The sequence below is a fragment of the Pyxicephalus adspersus genome, chromosome W (assembly GCF_032062135.1).
Source record: "Pyxicephalus adspersus chromosome W, UCB_Pads_2.0, whole genome shotgun sequence".
NCBI lineage: Eukaryota > Metazoa > Chordata > Amphibia > Anura > Pyxicephalidae > Pyxicephalus > Pyxicephalus adspersus.
In genome coordinates, this window is record NC_092870.1 from 10,469,818 (window position 1) to 10,494,170 (window position 24,353).

The window sequence follows — 24,353 nt, forward strand, 5'->3', positions numbered from 1 at the left end:
AATAATAAAAAAAAGGTCCACAAGATGGCGTATTTTTACTTTGTGTTTCCGTGATTATATATGTATAGTACCATTAAGAACTAATGATTTGGGTACAAACATGTTCCTTATACTCGGCTTTTGAACATAGTATAACGGTTTAAACCACATTTAGTATTAGCGTCAATATTTAATTACTTGAAAGTAAACAATCATTCAATCACACTGAAATTAACTCCCTGTCTCCATGTCCTAACCCACCTAAAAGTTATGGAGGAGAGCTCCCTCTTGAGGAGAAATTCCCCATAGGTACTCCCTCCAAATAGTGCGTCCGAGGCTCTTTGTAACCTACAAAGGGACCTAACGATGGGTAGGAGGACTGCTGAGGCACATGGAGTGCCCCTGGCAATCAAAGATAACACCTAGGTGCTGGTCTCTCGTCCCTCGTAGGGTATGGACCCTAAAGGAAGTGGTAATACACTATGATAAAGTGATGCCATCTAACAAGGGTGGCAAAACTGTGTATGAGTATTTCTCATTTTACATATATTACTGGTACTTATATAGAGGTATATACCTACTTGTTGTAGTATGGAGGTAGAGATGTGTGTCCAGTATTAAGAGCTATGTTGTTGGTAGTGTTTTCATGGAGGTTTCCTAATTGATAAGGAATAATTGGTTATGCGTATTCTAGTTCCTGAAAAATAGTTTATTGCGGGGGATTATAGAAATGGTTTGAATGAAATAATATCATTCAACCTGGGGGGGGGGGGGGGGGGGCTTGTAGTTCATAAATCCATTTTGTTTCTTTTTTTTCAAAAGATTTTTTTATCCAAATCTCACCTCTAAGATTTTGGGGGAGTTGTTCCAAAACTGAAAATGAGATAACCTTGTTAGATAATTCCCATAGATGAACATGTAATATTCTGTCTAATCTTGTGTAATTGGCCATTGGGGAGGGTAAAGCTAGATTCTTCATTATGCCAAGGGCATTGAGAACAATGTCCACATCTGTGAGTACCAGGTTTGATATTGATTGTGTGAGAAATGTGTTTATTGAGGTATTTTGAAGTGCCGGGATTACTTAATAGTATGTGCCAGTGCCTTTTAAGAATCGTGTTAACCTCCTGATGTTGTGTTTGTTGAAGGTAGTGATTACCTACTATTTTGGTACAAAATATCACCATGAATCTTTAGAAGTCCATGACAAACCACATCTAGTACTCTCATGTCTCAGTGACTTAATAGGGTAGGCACTTCTAAGCCCCCCTTTCTCTCCTTTATTTGCTTCTCAGATGTGGCTAGTCATTTAAAGGACTTGCAATTATTTTTTTTTTCATTCATGTATAACATTAATTACCCTTCTACACAAAAGCCCTACCGTAAGAATAATTTATTAACGCAATCATGGATTGATGCAGATTGGGACAACTTTATGACACAGATTCAGGATGAATGTTTGTCCTCGAACTATGACAAACCTAAAAGCAAAAGTCTCGTATACAAATTCAAACAAATGTTTAAAAGAAAATCAACCATACATTGGCATATCAAATTTCTGGAAAAATATATTTTGGAAAGATCTAAGCCATCTAGACTTCAAATTCAACTCTTCCCCACCAATAAAAACATTGAATTAATCAAACCAGCACGGGAAGAAGCCCTAAATTTATGCTCTGAGACTTTAATGCATATCCTCTTTACCCATTGTGATAAAGAATTAATTGATTTGAATTAGGAAATTACTATGCTATACTCAAAAAACATAGCGCTTATTAATTTGTCATACTTCAAGGAAAAATACACCTCACTAAAGGCATATCTGGAACGATTTAATACAAATCTATTCAACAAGAAACAAAAATTCCAGAAAGACAAATGGTCCTTCATCGAAAAAAAGATCCTACAAATGGGACACAACCACCCCATAATCTCAACCTCAACCCCCTTCTAAAGACACTCAACCACCTCCTAAAGAAACTGATTCAAAATCACAAGAATCCAAAATCCTCTTAATCTTCAAGAGGGGCATCACATCCAACATTCACCCGACAATCACAAGGTCCCACCACATTTTTTCCATCAAAACCTACCCCGAAACACTGTAGCCCTACAGACACCCCACATGAAGCCACCCCGCCTCAAAAATGCCATAAAAATCATACCCTATCCTGACCCACAATCTTGAACCCCCATCGCAAACCCCCTACTCCCTTTGAAATTACCATCCATAAGGAGGAATCTGCCATACAGGCATATACAAATCCCACAATTGCACAACCTCCTAGTCTGAAAGATACTAACCCTACAGCCATAGGAGATTCAAATCCCCCCAACGTTCAACTCACCATGTCTCCCAAATTTATCCAACTTCCCATTCCTTCAGTCGCCCCAAGACACTCACTTGGAGCAATTCCAAAAGAAAGTCTTTTTATACACCTTCACCCCCTTCCATTCCCATCCCCAATACCTGAGAGAGGTCTAATGGACAACTTTTGTCACTAAACAGACAACCTTGAAATAATTAATCTGCCCTCATATACTCTTTCATCGATAGAAATAGATCTCTTAACTTGGACTAACCATTTGTCATTCTGCTAAGTTGGATAAATTTGAATTCAATAAAGACTTAAATCTATTAGGAATCTCACATTCAAAATGATGTTTGATAAAAATTCCAAACTGAACAAATTTGAACCACCTCCAGAATTCTGTCCATTTTAATATCCAGGATTTCAGAAATCTTAAAACATTATACGAACTATTAGCTGAAAATGAAGAAACAGACCCAAGTGGTGTGAACTGGGAGAATATCACACAAGAACCTCCCCTACCCACTATCCCCCAAAGAATATTGAAATTCACTTTTTTTTTCCCCCCCATCTACCAAATATGTGCACCTTCACACTTTAGTTACTCAAGATATCGCCACGATAAACACATCTCAATGTTTAGCACAAGACAACCTTTCACCCCAACAATGCAAGGCTATAAACAATCTGTGCAACAATTATAGAATTATCATCAAAGCTGCTGATAAAGGGGGAAACATAGTGGTTCAAGACAAAAACCACTATGAATCCATCTGCTACAAGATAACTTAATCACGAGCATAAACAATATCAAACTGACTTTTATACCATTGTCAACAAAGCCTTTCAAACGGGGACTATTGACACCAAAATGAAGAATTATTTGAACATTAAATTCTCAACAATACCTACCTTCTACTCCCTTCTGAAGGTCCACAAGGACCTTCAAAATCCATCAGGCTGTCCCATTATCTCGGGAGTATGATCAATTTCTTCTAACGTCAGTGAACTGGAGATACATATCTTAGGCCTATTGTGACTACCCTTCCCTCATATTTGAACTACTCATACTCCCTCATCACATTAGAACTACTTAAACATGCCTCCGAACTATGTGTTCTCCCTGAATGAATCCTAGTCACAATTGATGTAGAAGCCCTCTATTGTACTATCCCTCACAATAGAGGCCTACAAATAATGGAAAGAGTTCTAGATTAACTTTTATCCTAACAATAAACCATTCAACATCTTCGTTATGGCCCTACTAGAATACATTCTAACCAGGAACACTTTCATGTTCAATAACCAATGCTACCTCCAGACTTATGGGGTAGCAATGGGGACACGATGTGTCATATATATATATATATATATATATGCGATTGGGTAAAAAAATCTTTTTGTGAACCCTGATAACATCTTAATTTGGAAGTGATATATAGACGCTGTCTTTATTGTTTGAACAGGTTCTACAGATAACCTACAAGTATTTTTTGAACTCATTCAAGAAAATAACTATAATCTGAAGCTCACCATGGCCTATCACCCTCACCAGGTTCTATTTTTGGATCCTTACATGGGCCTGACAAATATGGGTAAAATTGACACTACACTGTATAGGAAGGACACAGCAGGCAATACCATCCTTCATATGGAAAATGTTTATCCCTTACCCCTCAAGCACAGTATGCCAGGATCACAATATCTGCGAATGAGGAGAAATTGCTTGGACATTCCAGATTTTAAAAAAGAATCTAATGCTCTGAGAGAGACTCTTAAAAAGAGGCTATAGCCTTAAACTTTAAAAAAAAAAAAAAAAAAACATACCAAAAAGCTCTTTGTTTTAACAGACAAACTCTCCAACAAACTACCCTCATTAGACAATTCAGTCCAGTTAATCACTACCTTCAAACAAACATCAGGAGGTTACCACGATTAAAAGGCACTGGCACATACTATTAAGTGATCTCAGCTCTTCAAAATCTCAATAAACACCCTAATATCACATACCGCAAATCGGCATCACTTAGGGACATACTTGTACATAGTCATTATGCTGGGATTTCTCCCACAATTAATATCAAACCTGGTACTCAGAGATGTGAACATTGTTCTCAATGCCCTTGGCTTAATGAAGAAACTAACTTTACCCTCCCCGATGGCCAATTACACAAGATTAGACAGAATATTACATGTTCATGGGAATTATCTACAATTATCTTCTGCATATGCGGAAGAATTTATGTAGGTAAAACTAAAAGAAATCTGAGAAACGCATATATGAACATTTGTATTTGATCGACTCTGGAAAAATGACCACACCGGTAAGCAACCATGCTGTGCAGACACACATAACTCATAATTTCAACAACAAGGCTATCTCATTTTCAGTTTTGGCACAACTCTTAGATCTTAGAGGTGGAGATTTGGATAAAAATCTTTTGAAAAGAGAAACAATGACAAAATGGTCATTACATACATAGTTTACAGTATTGTATAGAACTATATTTTACTGCCCTGAACATATTCAAACTTCCACTATCCCTTATTTACCCACTTCATATCCTTTGAATATTGCCCGTTGCTGTTTTCTTTGTGCTTCATGTTCTTTTCTGCACATAAGTAAGTAATATGTTAAGTTAGAACTCTGCCAAATTAAGGGCGGACGTGTCTGCTTACATACCCTGCCCCCATAACAAATTGCTGAGCACTCATGGGTCAACCTTCACTTGCTACAGTAATTAACATTCCATTGCTGAGCACTCATGGGTCAACCTGCGAGTGCTACAGTAATTAACATTCCATTCTATGTCTAGTGAGGGCGGAAGTATCTTCCTTCACATCCTCTGCCCCTATTCACCCACTGTGCATGCTTGGAACATGTGTCTGCACAGGAATATACCAACTTTACACCCTGTTAGTGAGCCGCGCAGACTCAGTGGAGTGGCCAGCACTAAATGCGAATATCACTAATAAATGTTGAGCCTGCGGTGCCCCCAGTCCTCCGTATGGACGGCTGCCGCCGGCTCACTCTTTCATTCTACCAGGTTAGTAACCCCTTTCTCACTTTTCTACAAAATAATTTCAAGTCATTAATACACCTTCTTATACTACCTTATTCTCAATTTTACTATAGGTCCTTTACTTGAGACAAAAAAAAAAAAAAAAAAACTTAAAATTCTTGGATACACTGCTGGATCAAGCTGTGTGTGTGTATATATATGTGTGTATATATATATATATATATATATATATATATATATATATATATATATATACACACACACACACACACACACCTTGTTTGCTTTCCTTTCTTTCTTATGGCGGGAAAAAAGTTCTCAATGGTACTATACACATATAACTACGGAAACACACAGTAAAGGTATGCCATCTTGTTGACTTTTTTTATTACACACATACATAGAGATATCCAAGGTTTTGCTAATACACACAATTATATTACTTTATATTTTTTGACAGAATTTCCTGACCATGAGGAATCTCAACTACTGTAGCCACATTTATTATAGCTTTGAATAAGTCAACAGTGAGTACAATAACCCACACTTATGGAAATCAATGTACTCCTTTTTAATAGGCCACAAACCCTAATGTAACTACGATCATCTTTTCATTAGATCTCCTTGAAACCAACTCTTCTGAAAATAATAGTTTGTCCAACACAACCCCTCGAATACCACCTCAAACACCCAAGTAAGGCTTTACCACTTCCCTATCACTTTGAATGCTCAATTTTAGTTATCATCAATGCAGTAGGTTCCTTACATTTCCCCTTCCCTCCTCAGAGCATTCAAGCGGTTCCAATGATTGATATTCCAATCAATTGACAATCTTCTACTACTTGGCTTAATTTCAGTACTACACAAGAGTAAGTTTATAACCCCCCTTTTTTATGAATTATGCTATGGATCTAAATGTCGCAATAATTGCTGTATCTCGCATAATTTTACTCTGTATATCACATATGTATTATATTCTGATTGTAACTATGTTATTACTGCAATTCCAGGGTCTATATCCCCTGAGGAAGCTTCTGGGCGAAACTGCTATGCTTGAAATATATGCAAGTTTGTAACTTCCTCTACCAAAAATTACAGTGGAAAAGTAAACCTCATTGTATGAATATTGATAATCGGTTTAATTTTTAATGATTTTGTATTCAAATAAAAATTACATGTAATTTTTTACAACAATTCTTTCTGTGCCTAAAAAAAGCCTTCTTTGCTTCCTTTCTTGTTTTTTTTTTTTTTTAAATAATAGTCCAATTTTGGGCTAAATAGGCTTTTGGTGCCTAAACAAATGGATTGGGACAAAATATTACTATGAATCTTTAGAAATCCATGACAAACCACATCTAGTACTCTGTCTCAAGGCAATTAAGCTACCTACTGCCACCCACTGACATGGAGGAGTATTACGTTACTCTGCCAGTCACTACAGCACAGACACTTGACAATGGTAATTGGATATTTTCCCACAGTACACCTGAAGATCTCCCACGGCACAGTGGTTGAAAATCACCGACTTAGACTTTATGCTTTTTCATTTATTAAATACTTATTTCCACCATTATATTTAGTGTGGTCAAAAGCCTTTCTTTCTACTCTTTCTATCCCTATTTCATTATAGAAGTGGCTGAGATTCCTTTGGTGTTAGTAATTCTGTTGCATGTGCTGCAAGTAGAAATTGTTTATGTAGGCATTCTAGTAGAGCCACTTAGAGAGCAAAGAAGTAACCTTTTGCTGATATTCCTTTTTAATTCTTGAGCCATGTTTATTTGGCTTCCCCCTTATGTAACATTTAGGTGTCTTCACAAGATTAAGGGTTGTTGGTCAGTTTGTTTAACCTACAGCTCCAGGCAGACTGTAAGGTAGATGGAGGTGTTAAATCTTTATATACTGGAGCATGGTCAGAAAAAGAATGGAGTAACAGTATCCAAGGAGCCATGTGATACCAGTTTATGGTTTATGTTTATGGACACCCGAATAGTAAATCTAGTCCCAAGTCTTTGGGTATTGGAGACGCCAAACGTCCAATAATTGGAACTACAGGAAAGGCGAGATGTCCCTCTGGAGACGTCTAAAATGGTGTCTATTGCAACATTATGGCCTCCTCTGATAACTACAGTACCCGAGGAGAACTCTTAACTGTCTCAGAGCTTCTTCCAAAAAGGTAAGTTGGCTAATGTTAGGTACATAAAAACAGTCAAAGGTAAAGTGATGTTGAATTGTCCTGTTCACAAACTCATATCTGCCTTGTGAATCACTCTGCACTTCCACACATTGCCATGGGAGGGAGTGAGACGTTAAAATACAAATCCCCGTTGGATTTGTAATTCAGTGATTTTTCTGAGGGAATCTGTGGGAGCAGAGCTTGTGAAATTTGTCACATTTAAAGTGGGGTTTCTTGAATAAATCGGACACGTGATTGCAAGTAGTACAACTCAAAGTACCATGGATCTCTTGGCAGGTTGATGTAGGTCTTTGATATTAAATGACACTAACCGAAATGTATCCCTTCCTTATATGGTGGAGGGTCAGCCCAAAAAAAGGAGAGGGGTGGGTGATAGGGTCGGAAAAATATTAATCGTGGGTAGGGGGAGGAAAAGCAAATGGGAAGGAAACAATGGAACTTGGGCTACGTACACATGTGCAATATTTAAGTGACATGAAAGCCATAGAAGCAAGCGAGTCGGGGCAGCGGGAGGCATTATAAGTAACAATAAAAAGTGCAGGCTTTTAAATAATTACAAAGTATAGATAGAGCCCTGGGCTTTTGACTTTGAACATTTAACCACCTCTTGTAGAAAAATTAACCTATTGCCTTTTGTATGAATGTCATCAAAACCCTCAGGAGCCCAGAAGACCAGAGTAGGGTACTAGCAGTCTGCAGCTTAAACTGTTTCATATTGAAATTCTTGGGTGGGCCTGAAAAAACAGTGTTTGCATTTTGTCAGAAGTATGAAATATTAGTACAATGAGGCCCCAGCCTTCTAGCTAACAGTGTTGCATTTGCTCAAAAAGTACACATGCAAGTTTTATAGTTTTAGAAATTAGGCCCTGAGACTTTCAATGCAGTATAGAAGGCCAACAATATGAAACCGTGTAGAGGTAAAAACATAAGCATGGGTAAATGCACCATATCCGGATCTAACAATATCTGAATAAAGGATGACCATGGGGCAGGGTTAGAGTCCAAGATTCAGAGGACTGTCCAGGTGAAGGACTTTGGTGACACCAGGATCTGTTGTGTCCGATGCTGGCGGTGGTCTGGAGGTATTGCCGTCTTTAGAGAAATCGAGTCAATCGGGAACTGGTATGGGGTCAATATCCAGGAACCTGAAGGAGGTCCAGTAGCTGATCTGGTTTGTGAAGAGTGAAGAATTGCCTTTGAAGATGAAGGGGGTGGGCCCTACCTGTACTGAGCTGCTTCTTTGTGTACCACATCGAGCAGTGGGTGCACTACTCGTCACATCTGTAATGAGGTTCAAAAGGTGTGGCAGAAGAGAAATTATAGCACTATCAAGGTCTACAGGACCATTGCACCAGGCCCTATGCATGGTTTCTTCTTTTTGGTTGTACGAATTGTAGTATCTAGAGTACCCACTTTATGTACTCTATTTAACCCGAGGGCACTGGTAGGTGGTTGCCCAAGGACAGTTAGGAATGACAATTGCAGAGGCCTAGAAGTCAGGGCCAGATGTCAATTCTGGGATGATATGTAATCTGATGTTGGGTCGATTGCGTTTTTCACCGTCTTCTAGGCAGAGTTTCATGGAGCTCAAAGAGATGACGAACTAAGGACTGGAACATCTCAAGCACCGTCAAACTGGATTTGATCTTGTCGGCTCTCTTGTTCAGGGTAGGCACTTCCTTATTCACAATATGTTGTTTCATATTGTGGTTTTCGCAGGTTGGTCTCAATTCTAGATACCCAATAATCTAGGTAATTTTTACTGGGCACGGCTCGGAGCAAATTTGAGTTCAGGGTCCCTCTGCTGCTTGGTAGGTGAACGAGTAGGGGATCTGTTCAGTGTATCTGCCCCCACTACAGGAGCCTCTGGAGAAGCTGAATCTGTATTTTTTGGAGGGATCTGCAATGAGCAGCACATGGCACAGAGGCTTTCAGGCCTCAGGAAGCAGTCCCATGCTGCAGATTGTGTGGTTGCAGTCTTGGTGGAAGCCTTGGACACCTCCATCTTGGATGAAGCCCGCCTCCTCTTTCCGAACCCAAGCTCCTTTAAAGCAGAGCCGCAGATCTGCGGCAGCTGTCGAGGTGGAGGCACCTCAGCTCTTGCGGCATGCAGACATCTGCATTCTGACCCCGTGCAGCACATGCTTTCTGTTTATTTTTCTCCCACTGACCGGAGCGCTCAGCAGATGCGTGTGCTCGGCTGCATGGTTTGCCTCGCCCCCCAATCTCAATTTTTAAACGATACTAGCCAGTCACTGTTCTGTTTCGGGCACTGTCATCTTTACCCTTCTTCCTGGATCCTTCAGCCATCTTGTCTGGGATGACTTATCTCCTGTGCATATCCCGGCATGCTAAACTGAGCTAGCAGATGCTAACAGCACTGTAATGCAACTGCCTGCCTCCGTGGTGATATATACTTGTATGTTTTTTTTTTTTTTAAACATCATTTTTTTTTTTATTTGTAGGTGCTATGCCCAAGTTCAGATGTTTTCTCAAGCAGTGAGAAAAGGCCTCATTGGAGGAAAGCGAAGGAGCACAGTCTGTATCGTTCAGATAAAGAGAGTCTAGGGCTATCTGCCCAGGACCTGCGGGATCCTGCCTGTATCGTAAGTACAGTACATTCAGAATAGGCAGAAATAATGTTAAATTCTCCTCAGGTGAATTAACAAGGTCTGTCTTTCAGGTCCTTGCATTTAAAGAAGGTGAGCAGAAGGAGAAAGCTGGCATTCTGAAGTTAAGGACAATGAATTCTTCAATTCAGAGACGACGTGTTTGTGTATGTGGCGAGCCTCCAGGAGAACTAATGCTTCGCTGTGAACTGTGCCAGGACCTATTTCACGGGCTTTGCGTCCCTTTTCCCAGATTGACTTCTCATTGTGGTACACACTCCTCGCCTTCCCCAGCCTGGTGGGAATGGAACAGTCACTTTCTGTGTCCACACTGCATACGGTCACGCCGCCCCCAGCTGCAGACCATCCTATCTCTGTTGGTTGCCCTGCAGAAATTGCCTGTACGGTTGCCAGAGGGGGAGGCACTTCAGTGTTTAACAGAGAGAGCAATGAGCTGGCAAGATCGTGCGCGCAGGGTCTTGGCAACGCCAGAAATATCAGCTGCTGCAACAGCCTTGGTGGAGAAAAGGCAGAAGCTGCAGCACAACAAAGGCCCTCAGGCACTTAGAGAGACAACCTGCAATGAGCAGACTCCTGTAAGTAACTGCAATGTGTGATCTGACGTAGAACATGCACCGATCTGCTACTTAAACCGGTGAACTGTATATGTGACTTATTTTATATGCCAAAGGATTTGTTATTCTTTTATGTCATTAACACACTCCTTTCGCAGTTTAATTATGCAGTGGATTAATATGTATTAAGTGTGTTTAAATATCAGTTGCGTTATCTGTGACATTGCTGGTGTTGCACAAGGTTGGGGATCAAAGATAATCTATGGCCACCCCACTAACCCCTATGTGGTTTTGGTGTGTTTTTTTGTCATTTTATGTCTAGTAAGTTTTATGTCCATGTTGTATGATGCACAATTTTTTGAAATACAACAGTCTTCAAGATTGGCAGTGTATGTAAAATTAAAATAACATTGTAGACATTTCTGTGCTTCCAAACCAAGTTCCGGTTCTCAAAGGATTCTTTTAACGGACATTTACCATTCTAGTTTAACTAATTGACTCCTGCCAACTAGCAGCTAGGTAAGGTCTCTGATTTTTGGAGATAAAAGGACGTTAATCACACACTTATTTTTCTAATGTTACATGCATGGCTTTCATATTTGCCCATTTGTGGCAATTGCTTTAGAACACAGTTTGTGGAAACTGTCCTCCAAAAAAGGGCCCCCCCACCCCCAATACTGGCTTATTCAGTGTTCTGCACTGTAATAAAGTGGCATGGTGTGTAAACTCAGTTTAGGGCAACCAGGGCAAAATTCACAAATTTTGTGGAGATAACTATATCATTTAGGTGTTGCATCAAAGTTGATACAATAATTATTTCCTAATTAGTTCTTGGACCTTTAAGGCACCAGAATATTAGACCTCAAATAATTCTAAAAACTTAATTTATTTCAGCATTTAAAAACAAGAAACATGCATGAGATAATAATCTACAATTTTTACAAGAACAATAAAGATGTTACCAAAACTGTCCCATTTTTCAGTTATTGACGTGTTTCGCAAACAATTGCTTCCTCAGTAGGCATGGGACATTGGAGACAAAATATTCATGGATCTCATCCAAGACCTCTGCAATGTCAAATATGCATATATATACAGCTAGACCGTTGTGGTGGATATTGAGTGTGATGAGATCCATGAATATTTTGTCTTATGTTCCATGCCTCCTGAGGAAGCAATTTTTTTGCGTAACACGTCGAGAACTGAAAAATGGAGCAGTTTTGGTAACATCTTTATTATTCTTGTAAAAATTGTAGATTCATATCTCGTGCATGTTTCTTGTTCCTAAATGCTGAAATAAATTATGTTTTTAGAATTTGTCTAATGATATTTTTGAGTCCTAAACGTCCAATAATTGGGAAAGAAATACTTGAATAAAACAGGGCATCATTGGCAACTTTTGGGTTTACTTTTCTGACTTAATTCCCTCTGCAATGTTTCTCTGTTGCTTTAGCTAGCCATCTTGGTAGAGAAGTCTGCTTCCTCCTGTCTTGGGTGCCCCCTTATGACTTTTAATCAGATGCCTGGTGTGAAATATTGGAGATATGTAGGAAGTTCACATACACAAAATGGATTTGAGGCTAATAGATGCATGCGTGCTAGTCCTCAGGTACCGCTTCTATCTGCTTTTTTACATTGTAGGTCTGTAATTCTTAGGCCGAAATATGTCCAATATTTTTTAATAAACTTTAAAAAATACAAAGATTTGTTAAAACAAGAGTATGGAATGGGACAGGCAGGACACTGGAGGACGCTGGCCCTATATTCCAAACAGTTCTAACAGGGATTTTTCTAAAGTAAAATACTTGGCTTAACATTTTTTCAGGCATGATCTGAATTGGACATTTGCACATCTACTATTGAGTGCAGTTATTAGGTGTTCAGATACTTTTCTATGGCGTTTGTAATGAAGTCATCAAAGTCGATAGCTTTTGTTTACAGGTGCAAAGTTGCTGTTGTTTGCTGTTGTTGCTGTTTAGGATACCTTTTCACGCTTAACATTTAGGCAGTGTTATCAAAAACCAGATGTAGATTACCTTTCGTGTGCTGTAGACAGTCTTACAAGGTTACCTTATATTGTCCAACTTGTGTATTCATCCTTTTGACTTCCCCCCCAATTAGATTGCCAATGAGAATGGAGACTCGCACTTGAAGAATGGCACAGCAATTCCAGGTAATGTGACCTTATTATGTTATTATCTTATTATGTATACCATGTTCTAATTGTGTAATAACCAGTCCTTTTTTCATCACAATGAAGATCTGGATGCCATGGCTGCTCTCATCTCTCAAATTGATAAGACGCCAGTTCTGGAGATTTCTATCGGCTCTCGAGCGTTGTTGGAAGACCTGATGTTGGAAGGGGACCTGCTTGAAGTTGCACTTGAAGAAGAGCTCAGTATTTGGAGACTGCTGCAAGCTTCACAGCCGGCCTGTGTGGAGAAATTAAAGACTCTAATTGAAGTAAGATGGGATTCCCTATATGGCTATGCTAGTCATTTTGTTCTTTTAATCCTCTGTACAGGGTTACTGGCACCTCTTAGAAATTATTTTCTGATGATCATAGTATATGTAGTGTATGTTGTGAAGAAAGGATGTAGTCGTCATAATCCAATTTTTCTAACCTGTATTTGTCCCTGGGGGTTGTTGATTGTACATCTCTGTATGTGCTCTTCCTTTTATTTCTTAGAGGCAATTGTGTCAGATTCCTGTATACACTGCTGGAATTGATTTGTCATTTAGATTGGCTTTAATGCTACTTGTGCAGTAAGTTCCCTTTGGTTTCCATACCACCATGTGTTGAGGGATATGACTGACGGAGCAATACACTTGGAATTAGCTGAATGTGATCCCCAAACCTGTTCTTCCTGTGTCTGTGGCAAACGAAGGTTTATTCTTCAATGTATGTACTGCTTTAGCATGCATTAACAAAAAAAAAATATGGGTTCTCAGGGTTGCAGCTGAGCCTGATTAGATCCCTACCAGCACTTTAAAACTTGTCTGGTGCTTGTAAACCATACCACAACTATTTTGTGGCCCTTCTCCTTTGTACATTCCATGTACAGCAGTGTGTCCATCTTGGTCCTCAGGTAGCACGTATAGGCTAGGTTGAATAAAAACATTTTATACAAGTATTTTCTACCTCCTTGTAAGCCACATATCCCTAAACTTACTGCTTTTGGGGAAATAATAAACATGTGTTTGAATTCTGTCACTTGAACTGCAGTTGGACACCTCTGTTATAGAGCAATGCAGACTGTGTGGGAGCCTCCTGCCTGGCATGGTGGTGAGCGATGAGGGCCATACAATGAGTAAGTCAGTGTTTCTCTACCTTTTTTAACAAAAGGAACCCTTGAAATAACTTGAGAAACCCCTGCTATATTTACTATATCCACAGCTCACAGTAAATTTGTGTGGTCGTCAGTAAGAAGAATGCATCCTATATTTCTGTCTAGTAAAAATGATGCCCCCCTTAGACATTGTCAAAAAGATAATTGATACCTAAACTTTCCTGAGTGGCACAAAATGTTAATGGCTTAAGGAACCCCAGTTGACCAACACGGGTTACCAAAACGGTTAAAGGCTAGAGTTTCAATGTGTCAAACATTAAGTGTGATCAACCTTTACCAGTCATCAGGATAGATTTTAGAAGTCTCAATTTTTTCTTTGACTTTCATGTCCCATCTGCAAAACTTGTATATAGTTACCTTAACTACAGTTAGGTCCATAAATATTTTGACAGACAACTTTTTTTCTAATTTTGGTTCTGTACATTACCCCAATAATTTTAAATGAAACAACTCATTGCAGTTGAACTGCAGACTTTCAGCTTTAATTCAGTGGGTTGAACAAAAAGATTGCATGAAAATGTAAGGAACTAAAGCCTTTTTTTTTAACACAATCACTTAATTTCAGGGGCTCAAAAGTAATTGGACAATTGACTCAAATGCTGTTTCATGGGCTGGTGTGGGCAATTCATTTGTTATGTAATTGTCAATTAAGCAGATAAAAGGCCTGGAGTTGATTTGAGGTAGGAGGGTGCTTGTATGTGGAAGGAGCTCTCATGCAGGTGAAACAAGCCATCCTTAAGCTGCAAAAACAGAAAAAACCCATCCGAGAAATTGCTATAATATTAGTAGGGGCAAAATCTACAGTTTGGTACATCATGAGAAAGAAACAAAGCACTGGTGAACTCGGCAACGCCAAAACACCTGGACGTCCACGGAAGACAACAGTGGTGGATGATCGTAGAATAATTTACATGGTGAAGAGAAACGCCTTCACAACAGCCAACCAAGTGAACAACACTCTCCAGGAGGTAGGCGTATCGATATCCAAGTCTACCATAAAGAGAAGACTGCATGAAAGTAAATGCAGAGGGTGCACTGCAAGGTGCAAGCCATTCGTAAGCCTCAAGAATAGAAACGCTAGATTGGACTTATACAGCCATACCACATCATACAGCATACCACTGTACCAACATACAGGCAAAACAACCCAGGAGTTTATTAAAGCAAAGAAGTGGAATATTCTTGAATGGCCAAGTCAGTCACCTGATCTGAACCCAATTGAGCATGCATTTCATTTGTTGAAGACTAAACTTTGGACAGAAAGGCCCACAAACAAACAGCAACTGAATTTATGCAATCTTTTTGTTCAACCCACTGAATTAAAGCTGAAAGTCTGCAGTTCAACTGCATCTGAGTTGTTTCATTTAAAATTAATTGTGGTAAGGTACAGAACCAAAATTAGAAAAAAGTTGTCTGTCCAAATATTTATGGACCTAACTGTAGTTACTGAAAGCAAAGGAAACTAATATATAATCAATAGCATAACACAAAGTCCAACAAAGGTCCCAAAGATTTATTCATGAGAAGAGAATACACAAGTGTGCATTTTTCGTTGAGGGAGATGCACATATTTTTTATCCAATTGTTTCTGTTTATTAAAATTTCCTCGAGGATGTTTAAAACAAGCAAAGGTCTGTGTTCTGTCTGACAGATTGAACGGATGGCTAATTGCCTGAAGGGAAAAGACCATGAAAAAAGGAAGAAGAGGAGAAGTAAAAGGGTGGAATGGGGTAGCCCCCCACCAACACTCCTGAAGGAGGAGGTGGGACCAAAAAGGAGTCGCAGTGATCAGACAATGGACGCGACAGCAGACAAGTCGAGCCCAAGAAAGATGGGAACAGAAAGCGACCAGAATGGAGAGGTGGGTCAAGAAGATGGGGACTGGCTGTGTATTCCAGTTGTCATTTGTCATTTTTTGAACTTAAAAAGTGTAACTTTTTCATCTCCAGTGTGTAAGAGTTTAGAGGTAAAAAAAAACAAAAAAAAAAAACAGTTGCCTGTTAAAGTTGGAATTTCAGCATTGGAGCTGTAAAATGTTTAATTCCCATTGCCATTTTACTACATCATGTTTTGTGCTGTCTGTGTGGAGGTGACTGTATTGGTAGAGAAGTCTGCTTCATCATGTCAGTTACTCCCCTGATGACTGTTGTGATGACTTGAATGGTGGTCTGATCCTCAAGTACAACTTTAGTCAGACATTGAGCAGCACCTTAGTTACTTATTGCAAGTGTTTCTTGAATATGCCTTTGATCCAGACAGACAAATGTTTGGTTGGCAAGGTAGACAAATGTTTGGTTGGCAAGGTAGACAAATGTAGACCCTCTCATTGCACATGGCAAGCAGGGTTCTGCTTGGGTGCAGCTTACAATTCTAGACATTTCCTATACATTTGTTTTTGTTTTCGTTTTCATGTACATGTTATTTGGGCTCAGTATTTAGCTTATACATGCATATACACTTCAGACCTTTACTCTTGCTTTCACAAGACCAGAGCTTACTGTAGAAAGTGTTAACGGTACCATATTTCTTCTGCTTCCCATCTTGCAGCGATTGTGACTCTTCGCCATGAAGACCTGACACTGACAGACAGATTGAGTTCAATTTTACCTTGCTGACGAATGGTGAGAGGTGACTGGGGAGGGTGATGAGACCCAGGACCCCCCTCCCCTTTACCTGGTACAGTGTTCTGTTCTCCCTTCACCCCCGGAGATGGGGGTGTACCTCTCTGGGGACATTAAGTGGAAGCTGGTGCTACATTCTCACAACTGTTGTCAACACTTGCCTAAAGACTCATGGGCAAGGGGGTTCCCTTTTCTATTTAATGTTTAAAGTCAAGCAATTACCCTAGCGTGTTTCCTGTAGGCCGTAACGAGAGGTGTGCTAGAGGACCCTGTCTGTTTTGCCCTGAAAGATTGGGGACACTCATGAGCATACTAAATTTTTTTAAAAAAAAAAAAATGTATCCCCTTCTCGTGTTTGATAGTTTCACTAGCACATTTCTCTTGTCTTTCCCTATAGTCTAGAATCCACAGGGCACTCTGTACTTCCAACCCTCGTAATACATGTTCACTTTGTTCAGGACACTTTTTTTTTTTTTTTTTTTTTTTAATTCTGAATATTGTCAATGGTAAATACTCTTAAAACTCCCTTCTGGAGGGTTATTTTTCTGACACGTAGAAATAAAGCTAGAGGTTTTTGGACTTTCTTCCAGTTGTGATTTGTTTTACGTCACTGGGTTTTTATTCTTTATATTTTTTGCTCTGGAACTAAATTATTGCGCTTCTTGGGTTAGAATGTGTATCTATTGCGTTTGGTTAACTGGTAAGAAGTCTTTCCTTGGTAAGGTCTAAATATTTGTATTGCATAAAATTCTATGATCTGACTATTGCAAAAACATTGATTATCCAGATTTTGTTGCCTTTTAGTTTTCTATGAATGGCACTCGCCTGATAATGGTGTTCACATTATAATAAAAGTACAACAAGCTCTCCACACAATACATCCTAGATACAATACATAAAAAGGGCTTATTGTGTTTAGCTCCCTAAAACTGAAGAAGATACTGTCACGGGAGAAGTTATTTTTTTGAAAAATCCACTGGGAGTTTTTTAAACAATTTGCTTGGCAAATGTTTTGAATCCTGTGCTAAATCCATTCATGGTTTGCTCATTTCTCCCATGATAGGCTTGCGTATTGGAAAGCTTTAACCTCCTGGGCGGTAACCCCCGGTGTGAGTCGGGGTAGAAAAAAGATGCTAAAAGCGGTAACCCCGAGTCACACTTGGGGTAGGTAAACCTATGGGAAGTAATAGTAAATCGCTGATTACCTGATCCGCCAGCGTCCCGCGTCATCTTTCTCTGCAATGTCCGTCTTCTTTCTTCCTCCAGCCGGCTTCCTCTGCACTCGAGTCACCGGGAAGTTACCGGTGACGTCGGTGCGTAAGGACGTTGCCGACGGGGCAGGGTGGGAAATTCAAATCCATTTGTATTGCATTCAATACAAAATACCTGTATTGTATGCAATACAATTGATTTATATGTGTAAAAGCAGTACATTGTCTTTCTTGAACATTTATTTTACAGTATATTATAAAATGAGTATATTATTTTGTATTAGTATGAGTATATATTTTTTTTCTTTTTTTAATTCATTTAATTTATTTTTTTGACGAGATTTTGTGTTTCAAACTTTTTCTTACTCATAATTTTTTTTATTCTGTAAAATAGATTTTCGTGAAAAACAATGTACCGCTTACAGACATATAAAACCGGACACAAAAATGAACCGCACAGGAGGTTAATAAACCCCGGGTCCAGTATGTCCTTGGAGTAATTTCTAATGCCACCATTAGGGGTCTCCTAATGTTTACTCAATCTGTCTCTTAAATACTATAAAAGTATCTTAAGTAAAAAAATTTTTTTTACTAAAAACAACTAAACTCCCTCCCATTATGCGGCACTTTGGCAAGCACACAGTCCTTGTGCAAACTCTTCCATTCTTGGGCGAGCACTTTGCTACTTGCTACTTCTTGCTCGTCTGTCTTGTGCTGTGATGATACTTTCATTATAAACACCAGAAGCTCTACAAAAAAAGGTCAGGCAAAGAAGCATTCACCAGCATTGCCTGTAGTCTTTGTGTAGTTGGTTTCCCCCATTATGTTGCACAGTGTGGGTGCCTATTCTGTCTAAAACAAAAGATGGGGGGGAAGGATGGTATAAATACACTTTCACTGAAGTTTCGAATGAAATGTAAAGATTGGAAGGATGGGTATAACAAAATTACTTGCCAGATTTAGACTATTGAGGAACAGTGTTTAGTTACATATTTTGAGTCTAGATCGTCTGATGTATGTCTTTTTTGTTTTTTTGCTCACTACTTTAGTAGGAGCATGAGCGTTGAATATCTTTTGATGAGTTGCATCGAAGTAGGATGGGAGTTCTTTTCTAGGACGGTTGTGGGTGGGCATAAAAGTAGGGTTAGGAATACTGGTGCCTGTCCCCTTTTCTAGTCCATTTGGAAGGACGCTGTATTATGGGGGTTACAGAAGTCCTGCCCCTCAACTTCTTTAGGGATGGACAAAAAAAATTTTGGACCAACACTGATAAGGACAGGGATGCAACAATGTCCTATAATAAAAAATAGTGTTTTAGGTGTATCTACTTTTTAATAGAACTAAAAAATAAAAAAAAATGGTTGGGAAGTGTGGCCCTTTATGGGTGTGCCAATCTTGGTGGCAAGAGATACTCTCCTAAAAAAAAAAAAAAAATCTTATCCTTCCTCTTAGCCTAAACCTAGCCATTTTTCTATTCCTCTAAACTTTGGTTCCTCATGTCATAATCAGTGACTGATAAGGTATAAAAAGGAGGCAGCATTGTCCTAAATCTAACCTACCAAGTACACAACAATCAGACCCTATGGCAGGAGTGCTTTGGTACAGTAGTTGTGTTGGGAAGTGTATTGCTGGTTTCTAAAAATGAGTTAGAAGATGCGGTTTCCAACAAGATTGCAAATCTCAACTTTTTAAAATGTACTTAGGAGTTTCTTTTTAGGATGAGTGTCAGATGTTTGGTCGATAGTACAGATTTATATATATATATTAATATATATATATATATATATAGTTCTCCCCAGAGGGTTTTAGCCGGTTGCTCCGCCCAGCTGCTTTGAATACCCCGCCCAGCTCTCCTTGGCAGCTCTCATCCTGTGCACGGATCTCAGTGAGGCTGATCTGTGCTCTGTGTCATATGTTCAGAGGATTGCTGCTGGGAATGAAAGGTGAGCACACAGTTCAGCCTTCATGTGAAGGAGACACAGGCAGCTCCGCCCCCATTTCATAGCACGAGCTTGGATTTCTATTTAAAAAAAGCTGTGAGATCAAGAGTTGTGTATAAAGTCTGCATGTCATTCTGCATCCTCACAGCTCTCTTGTGTACAAACCTCCATATCTCCTAATATGTACGTCACAATGACTTGTAATTTTCAGGGTGTACAGGGGACCCTGGATAGATACTAGTTACTACAATTTCAGCCCCCCCAGCTTTAAAGAATTTCAAATTATGAAAATTGAACATTGGGGTTGCTGTTTCAGAGGAAAGTGCAACTAGGAGTCCTAAATTGAAAATGCAAATTGGGGACCCTGGAGCCACTAACATAGCAAGGAGCATTGGGGTGGGGCCCCTAAATATATACCTACCTGTCACAAATCTTTACCTATAAAACTACTGTCTGCTTCTCTTTGAAGCCCAATTTGTCTGAGGTGGGGGGTACAAAACTGAAAATATAGGTGCAAGTGGCGGGCACATTCTCCCCTTACAATCTCATTACTATAGCATCATTAGAACATAAAACACTCTGCCCATCAAAATGGGTTTCCCTACCCCGTTACACATTCCTGTCCTCTTATCTAACATTCTGAACTTGGGGAATGGGGAGGTGTGAGAAACCAAAAATATATAAGTGGGGAACATCTGTGACTAACATCCCCTAAAACTTCATCACTATGGCATTGTTAGAAAATGAACTCTGCCCACTAAATTTTATTGAGGTTAATGTACTGGAAGGGTACAGTCATGTGTAACAAGGAAGTGCATTTTGATGGACAGTTTTTTTTTTTTAATGATGCCATGGTGATGAAAGGTGATAGCCACACGTGTCTCCCACTTCCACCTATATTTTTGTTTCCCTGCACCTTTTAATTCTGAAGAAATTGGGGTTTGAGGCAAGATGCAGACATATATGTGTAACAGAGCAGGGAGCACATTTTTCTAGGTAGAGATTTATGTACTCATTTTGCCATACTAATTACATTTTAGAATACACTTGCACCTACAGTTTCAATTTTCTATGCCTCCATGTGTACCTTAAAAATTTCAAGTTAATACAACCAACGGTTTAGTAGATATGAAGGTTTGAACACAGCGAGTTGTTAGGCTGCAGAATATGACAAGCAGCTTTTACATTGCTATCACACTGCGCTGCTGATGACATTACACACTGCGGATAAACGTCACAAACTGTTTTTATATAGAATATGGGCAGTGATGAGAGGGGTTCACTGACTGTCTTGTCCCCATCTGATATCACATGCATGATGCTATTAAAGCATCTCCACATTTTTAACATTGTATTAAATCGTGAGTTTCTCTTTTATGTAGTGACGTTCTTTTTTATTGTTTTTACACTTTTGTGGAGAGGACCTCTCCCCTTCAGTCTTCACTTCCATTTCGGTAAAGACAGAAGGGCAAATCCGCAGCCTCCTGGGAATTTTGTGTCACATATCCCAAGAGGCTCTGCACTTCTCTTTGTGTGCATGCATCTTCAGAGGCTTTCTTATAATGTAAAAAAAGTGTTCAATCTTATGCATGCGCAGTGCAAGGCGGCACTGGACGTACAAGTGAGCATTAGAGAAAATGTGGAAGCTGAGCCAGCATGGGCCTGCTGGGCTAATTTTGTAAAAGAATCGAGTGAAAAAAAAATGTTTTCACAAAAGTTCACTTTAACTAAATATAGACACAGGAGCACATCTGACGTACGGCTGAATTCACATGGGCAGTAAGGTTACATTTGTCCATTCCTCATGCCGGGAACCATGCTTGTTAAAAAAAACTACCTCTGAATAGGCCCAGCACTTACCGCCTGATACCAATCCTAGGTGCCCAGCACTTAGCGCCTGTTACCAATCCTAGGTGCCCAGCACTTAGCGCCTGTTACCAATCCTAGGTGCCCAGCACTTAGCGCCTGTTACCAATCCTAGGTGCCTAGCAATTGCCAGAAGTCACTCAGAAGGGGTAAATGTTTTTTGCTGCTAATATGAACTAAGCCTAACGTGTTACACTGCATTCCTTATACTATTACACTACTACGAGGGATTGCAATCTTAAAACTTAAAATCACTAGTAAGTTGGGTCACATTACACGGCATAGCACAGTTGTGGCAAAATACATAGAATGGAAAAATTGGATATTCTAATGGGGCAGGCAATACAAAGTATAGGGGTAAGGTAGAACAATGAAACAATAGAGGTTACTGGATACCCATGGCATAAACAACTGGGAGCACTAAATTTGACGTCTTTTGCCACACCCGGCTACAGCTTCCCACCACCCGGCGGAAAAAAATTTCTGGGGAGAACACTGTGTGTGTGTGTGTGTGTGTATATATATATATATATATATATATGTGTGTGTGTGTGTGTATATATATATATATATATGTGTGTGTGTGTGTGTATATATATATATATATATATGTGTGTGTGTGTGTGTATATCATTTTCCCCTGGGAAAGGAAAAGGCAAGCATGTTATGTATATATATATATATATATATATATATAAATATATATATATATATATATATATATATATATATATATATATATATGAAGCCCGTAATTAAACATACAAATTATGGACCCCCAGGGCAACCTTAAATAGCAAGGAAGTGTGAACCCTAAATTTTTACCTACCTTTTACAAAACTAGAAATGTCATACTACACTACCCTGTCCCCTTCCCTACTTTGAACCCCAAGTTCAATGGAACGGGAGATGTACAAAACCAAAAATGTAGGTGCAAGGGGGGGATTTCTGTGACCTACACCCCCTAAAATTCTATTGTTAGGCAATTGTCAGAACAATGCCCATCAAAAAAAATCTACCCTGTTACACTTTGCTGGTCACTTCTAGCACCTGATCCCCAATTTCTCTGGAACAGGGGGGGGTGCAGGTAAACAAAATTAGAGGTGCAAGTAGGGGACACCTATGTGGGGTCCTGCTAGCTATGAGGGTCTCCTGTGTACCCTGGAAATTTCCAGTCGGTCGGACATACTGTGGAGGTATATGGAGGTTTGTACTGGGAGAGACGTAAGGCTGCAGTACATGACATGCAGCATTCATACACAAACATAGCTGTGAAACTTTCCTAACAATTGAGTCGTACACGCCCCCTGGTAAATTTATTTCACGGGTAGATTTTTTTGTTAGAACACCTGTGTCATATGAGATAATCCTACTTTAGGAATGCATACTACCAGTTGATTGGGTGTATACAATGACGTCACATTTGGCTGTTTCTGCTCTGTGCGCGCCTATTCTGTCTTTTTTTTTAATGGGATTCTGCTTCAGCGTGATCTCCCCAAGAGTGGACGTGTTCTAAAGACCTCAGAGATCAGCTGTGGCTGCTCCCCGGCCACTGTGTACTGTGAGATAATCCTACCCTTTGTACACCAGCAGCAGCATGAGATCTGTGTCCGTGCTGCTCTCATTACCCCGAATGTATAAACCTTCATATCTCCCACACCGATTGTTGTACAAACTTTTCAGGGTGCACAGGGGTCCCAGAGGGCTGGTTATAAATTTATTTCAGCCCCCTGAACATAAAAAGTTGCCAGAGGGACTTCCGGTTCCGGCGCCTCGCGAGCCGGCAGCATGCGATAGCGGCTCCTGTTCAACTCTGGGATCCCGCGATATTAAACCAGCACTTCATCCTCTCACTTGCCCGCTGCAGTTCCTCCGGTTACCGGTGCCTGAATGGACCGGTTTTTAGAGCGCTCCGCCATTGTATTTGACCAGGATTTCATGGGGAAGAAAGATAAGCAGAAGGCAACCCCCTCCAAGATGGCCGCCGCATCAGCGTCCTCACGTGCTTCCAGTGCAGCATCCTCTCATTGATACTGCGGTACAAAAGGGTATTCAGTCTTTAAGAAATAATTTGCGGGAACATTCTCAGAGATTAGATGCCGCTGAACAGCGCATTACTATGGTGGAGGATGATGGTACCTCCGCCAGAGCTATTATATCTACACTAGAAGCTAAAACACAAGCGCTGCAAAATAGAAGATCTTGAGAATAGATCGCGGCGTAACAATTTACGTATTGTGGGACTACCAGAAAGTATTAAGCCCTCCCGACTACCGGATATCTGTTCAAATGTAATACCACAATTACTGGGTCTCCAGATTGCCTGTAGAGTGGAACGTGCTCACAGACTGGGCCCTGTGCGTACAGAATCATCTAATCCCCATTAGAAAGAATGATTTTTTAGGGGAACAGTGACTTTTAATGCAAGCTCGCCAGTGTAAAGCTGCCGGAGATGCACAGCTCTGGCCGCGAGCTTTTTTCAGTTGCTGAATAGCGCAACGGCGTACGATTTCGGATCGCGAATACAAATGCGCGAGCGATCATCCGATTCTGCTTGATGAATCAGGGGCATATTTTCTTACATCAGCGGAGGAAGCAGAAAGGCTGGTGCATACTCTATTGTCTGATTCAGCTTCTACTCAATCTGGACGATCTGAAAGATCTTCTACCTCC

General features: G+C 39.9%; 1 protein-coding gene across 1 annotated transcript in view; it reads left to right on the forward strand.

The window, feature by feature from the left end:
- Positions 1 to 17,247, forward strand: part of LOC140342788 (lysine-specific demethylase 5C-like) — a 49,347-nt gene extending 32,100 nt beyond the window's left edge. Inside the window, exons 20-25 of the mRNA XM_072429139.1 lie at positions 9,974 to 10,114; positions 10,192 to 10,713; positions 12,814 to 12,865; positions 12,953 to 13,155; positions 15,694 to 15,903; positions 16,590 to 17,247. Coding sequence (XP_072285240.1) covers positions 9,974 to 10,114; positions 10,192 to 10,713; positions 12,814 to 12,865; positions 12,953 to 13,155; positions 15,694 to 15,903; positions 16,590 to 16,598 — 1,137 coding nt within the window. The 3' untranslated portion in view covers positions 16,599 to 17,247. The remainder of the gene's footprint in view (positions 1 to 9,973; positions 10,115 to 10,191; positions 10,714 to 12,813; positions 12,866 to 12,952; positions 13,156 to 15,693; positions 15,904 to 16,589) is intronic.
- Positions 17,248 to 24,353: the final 7,106 nt, after the last annotated feature.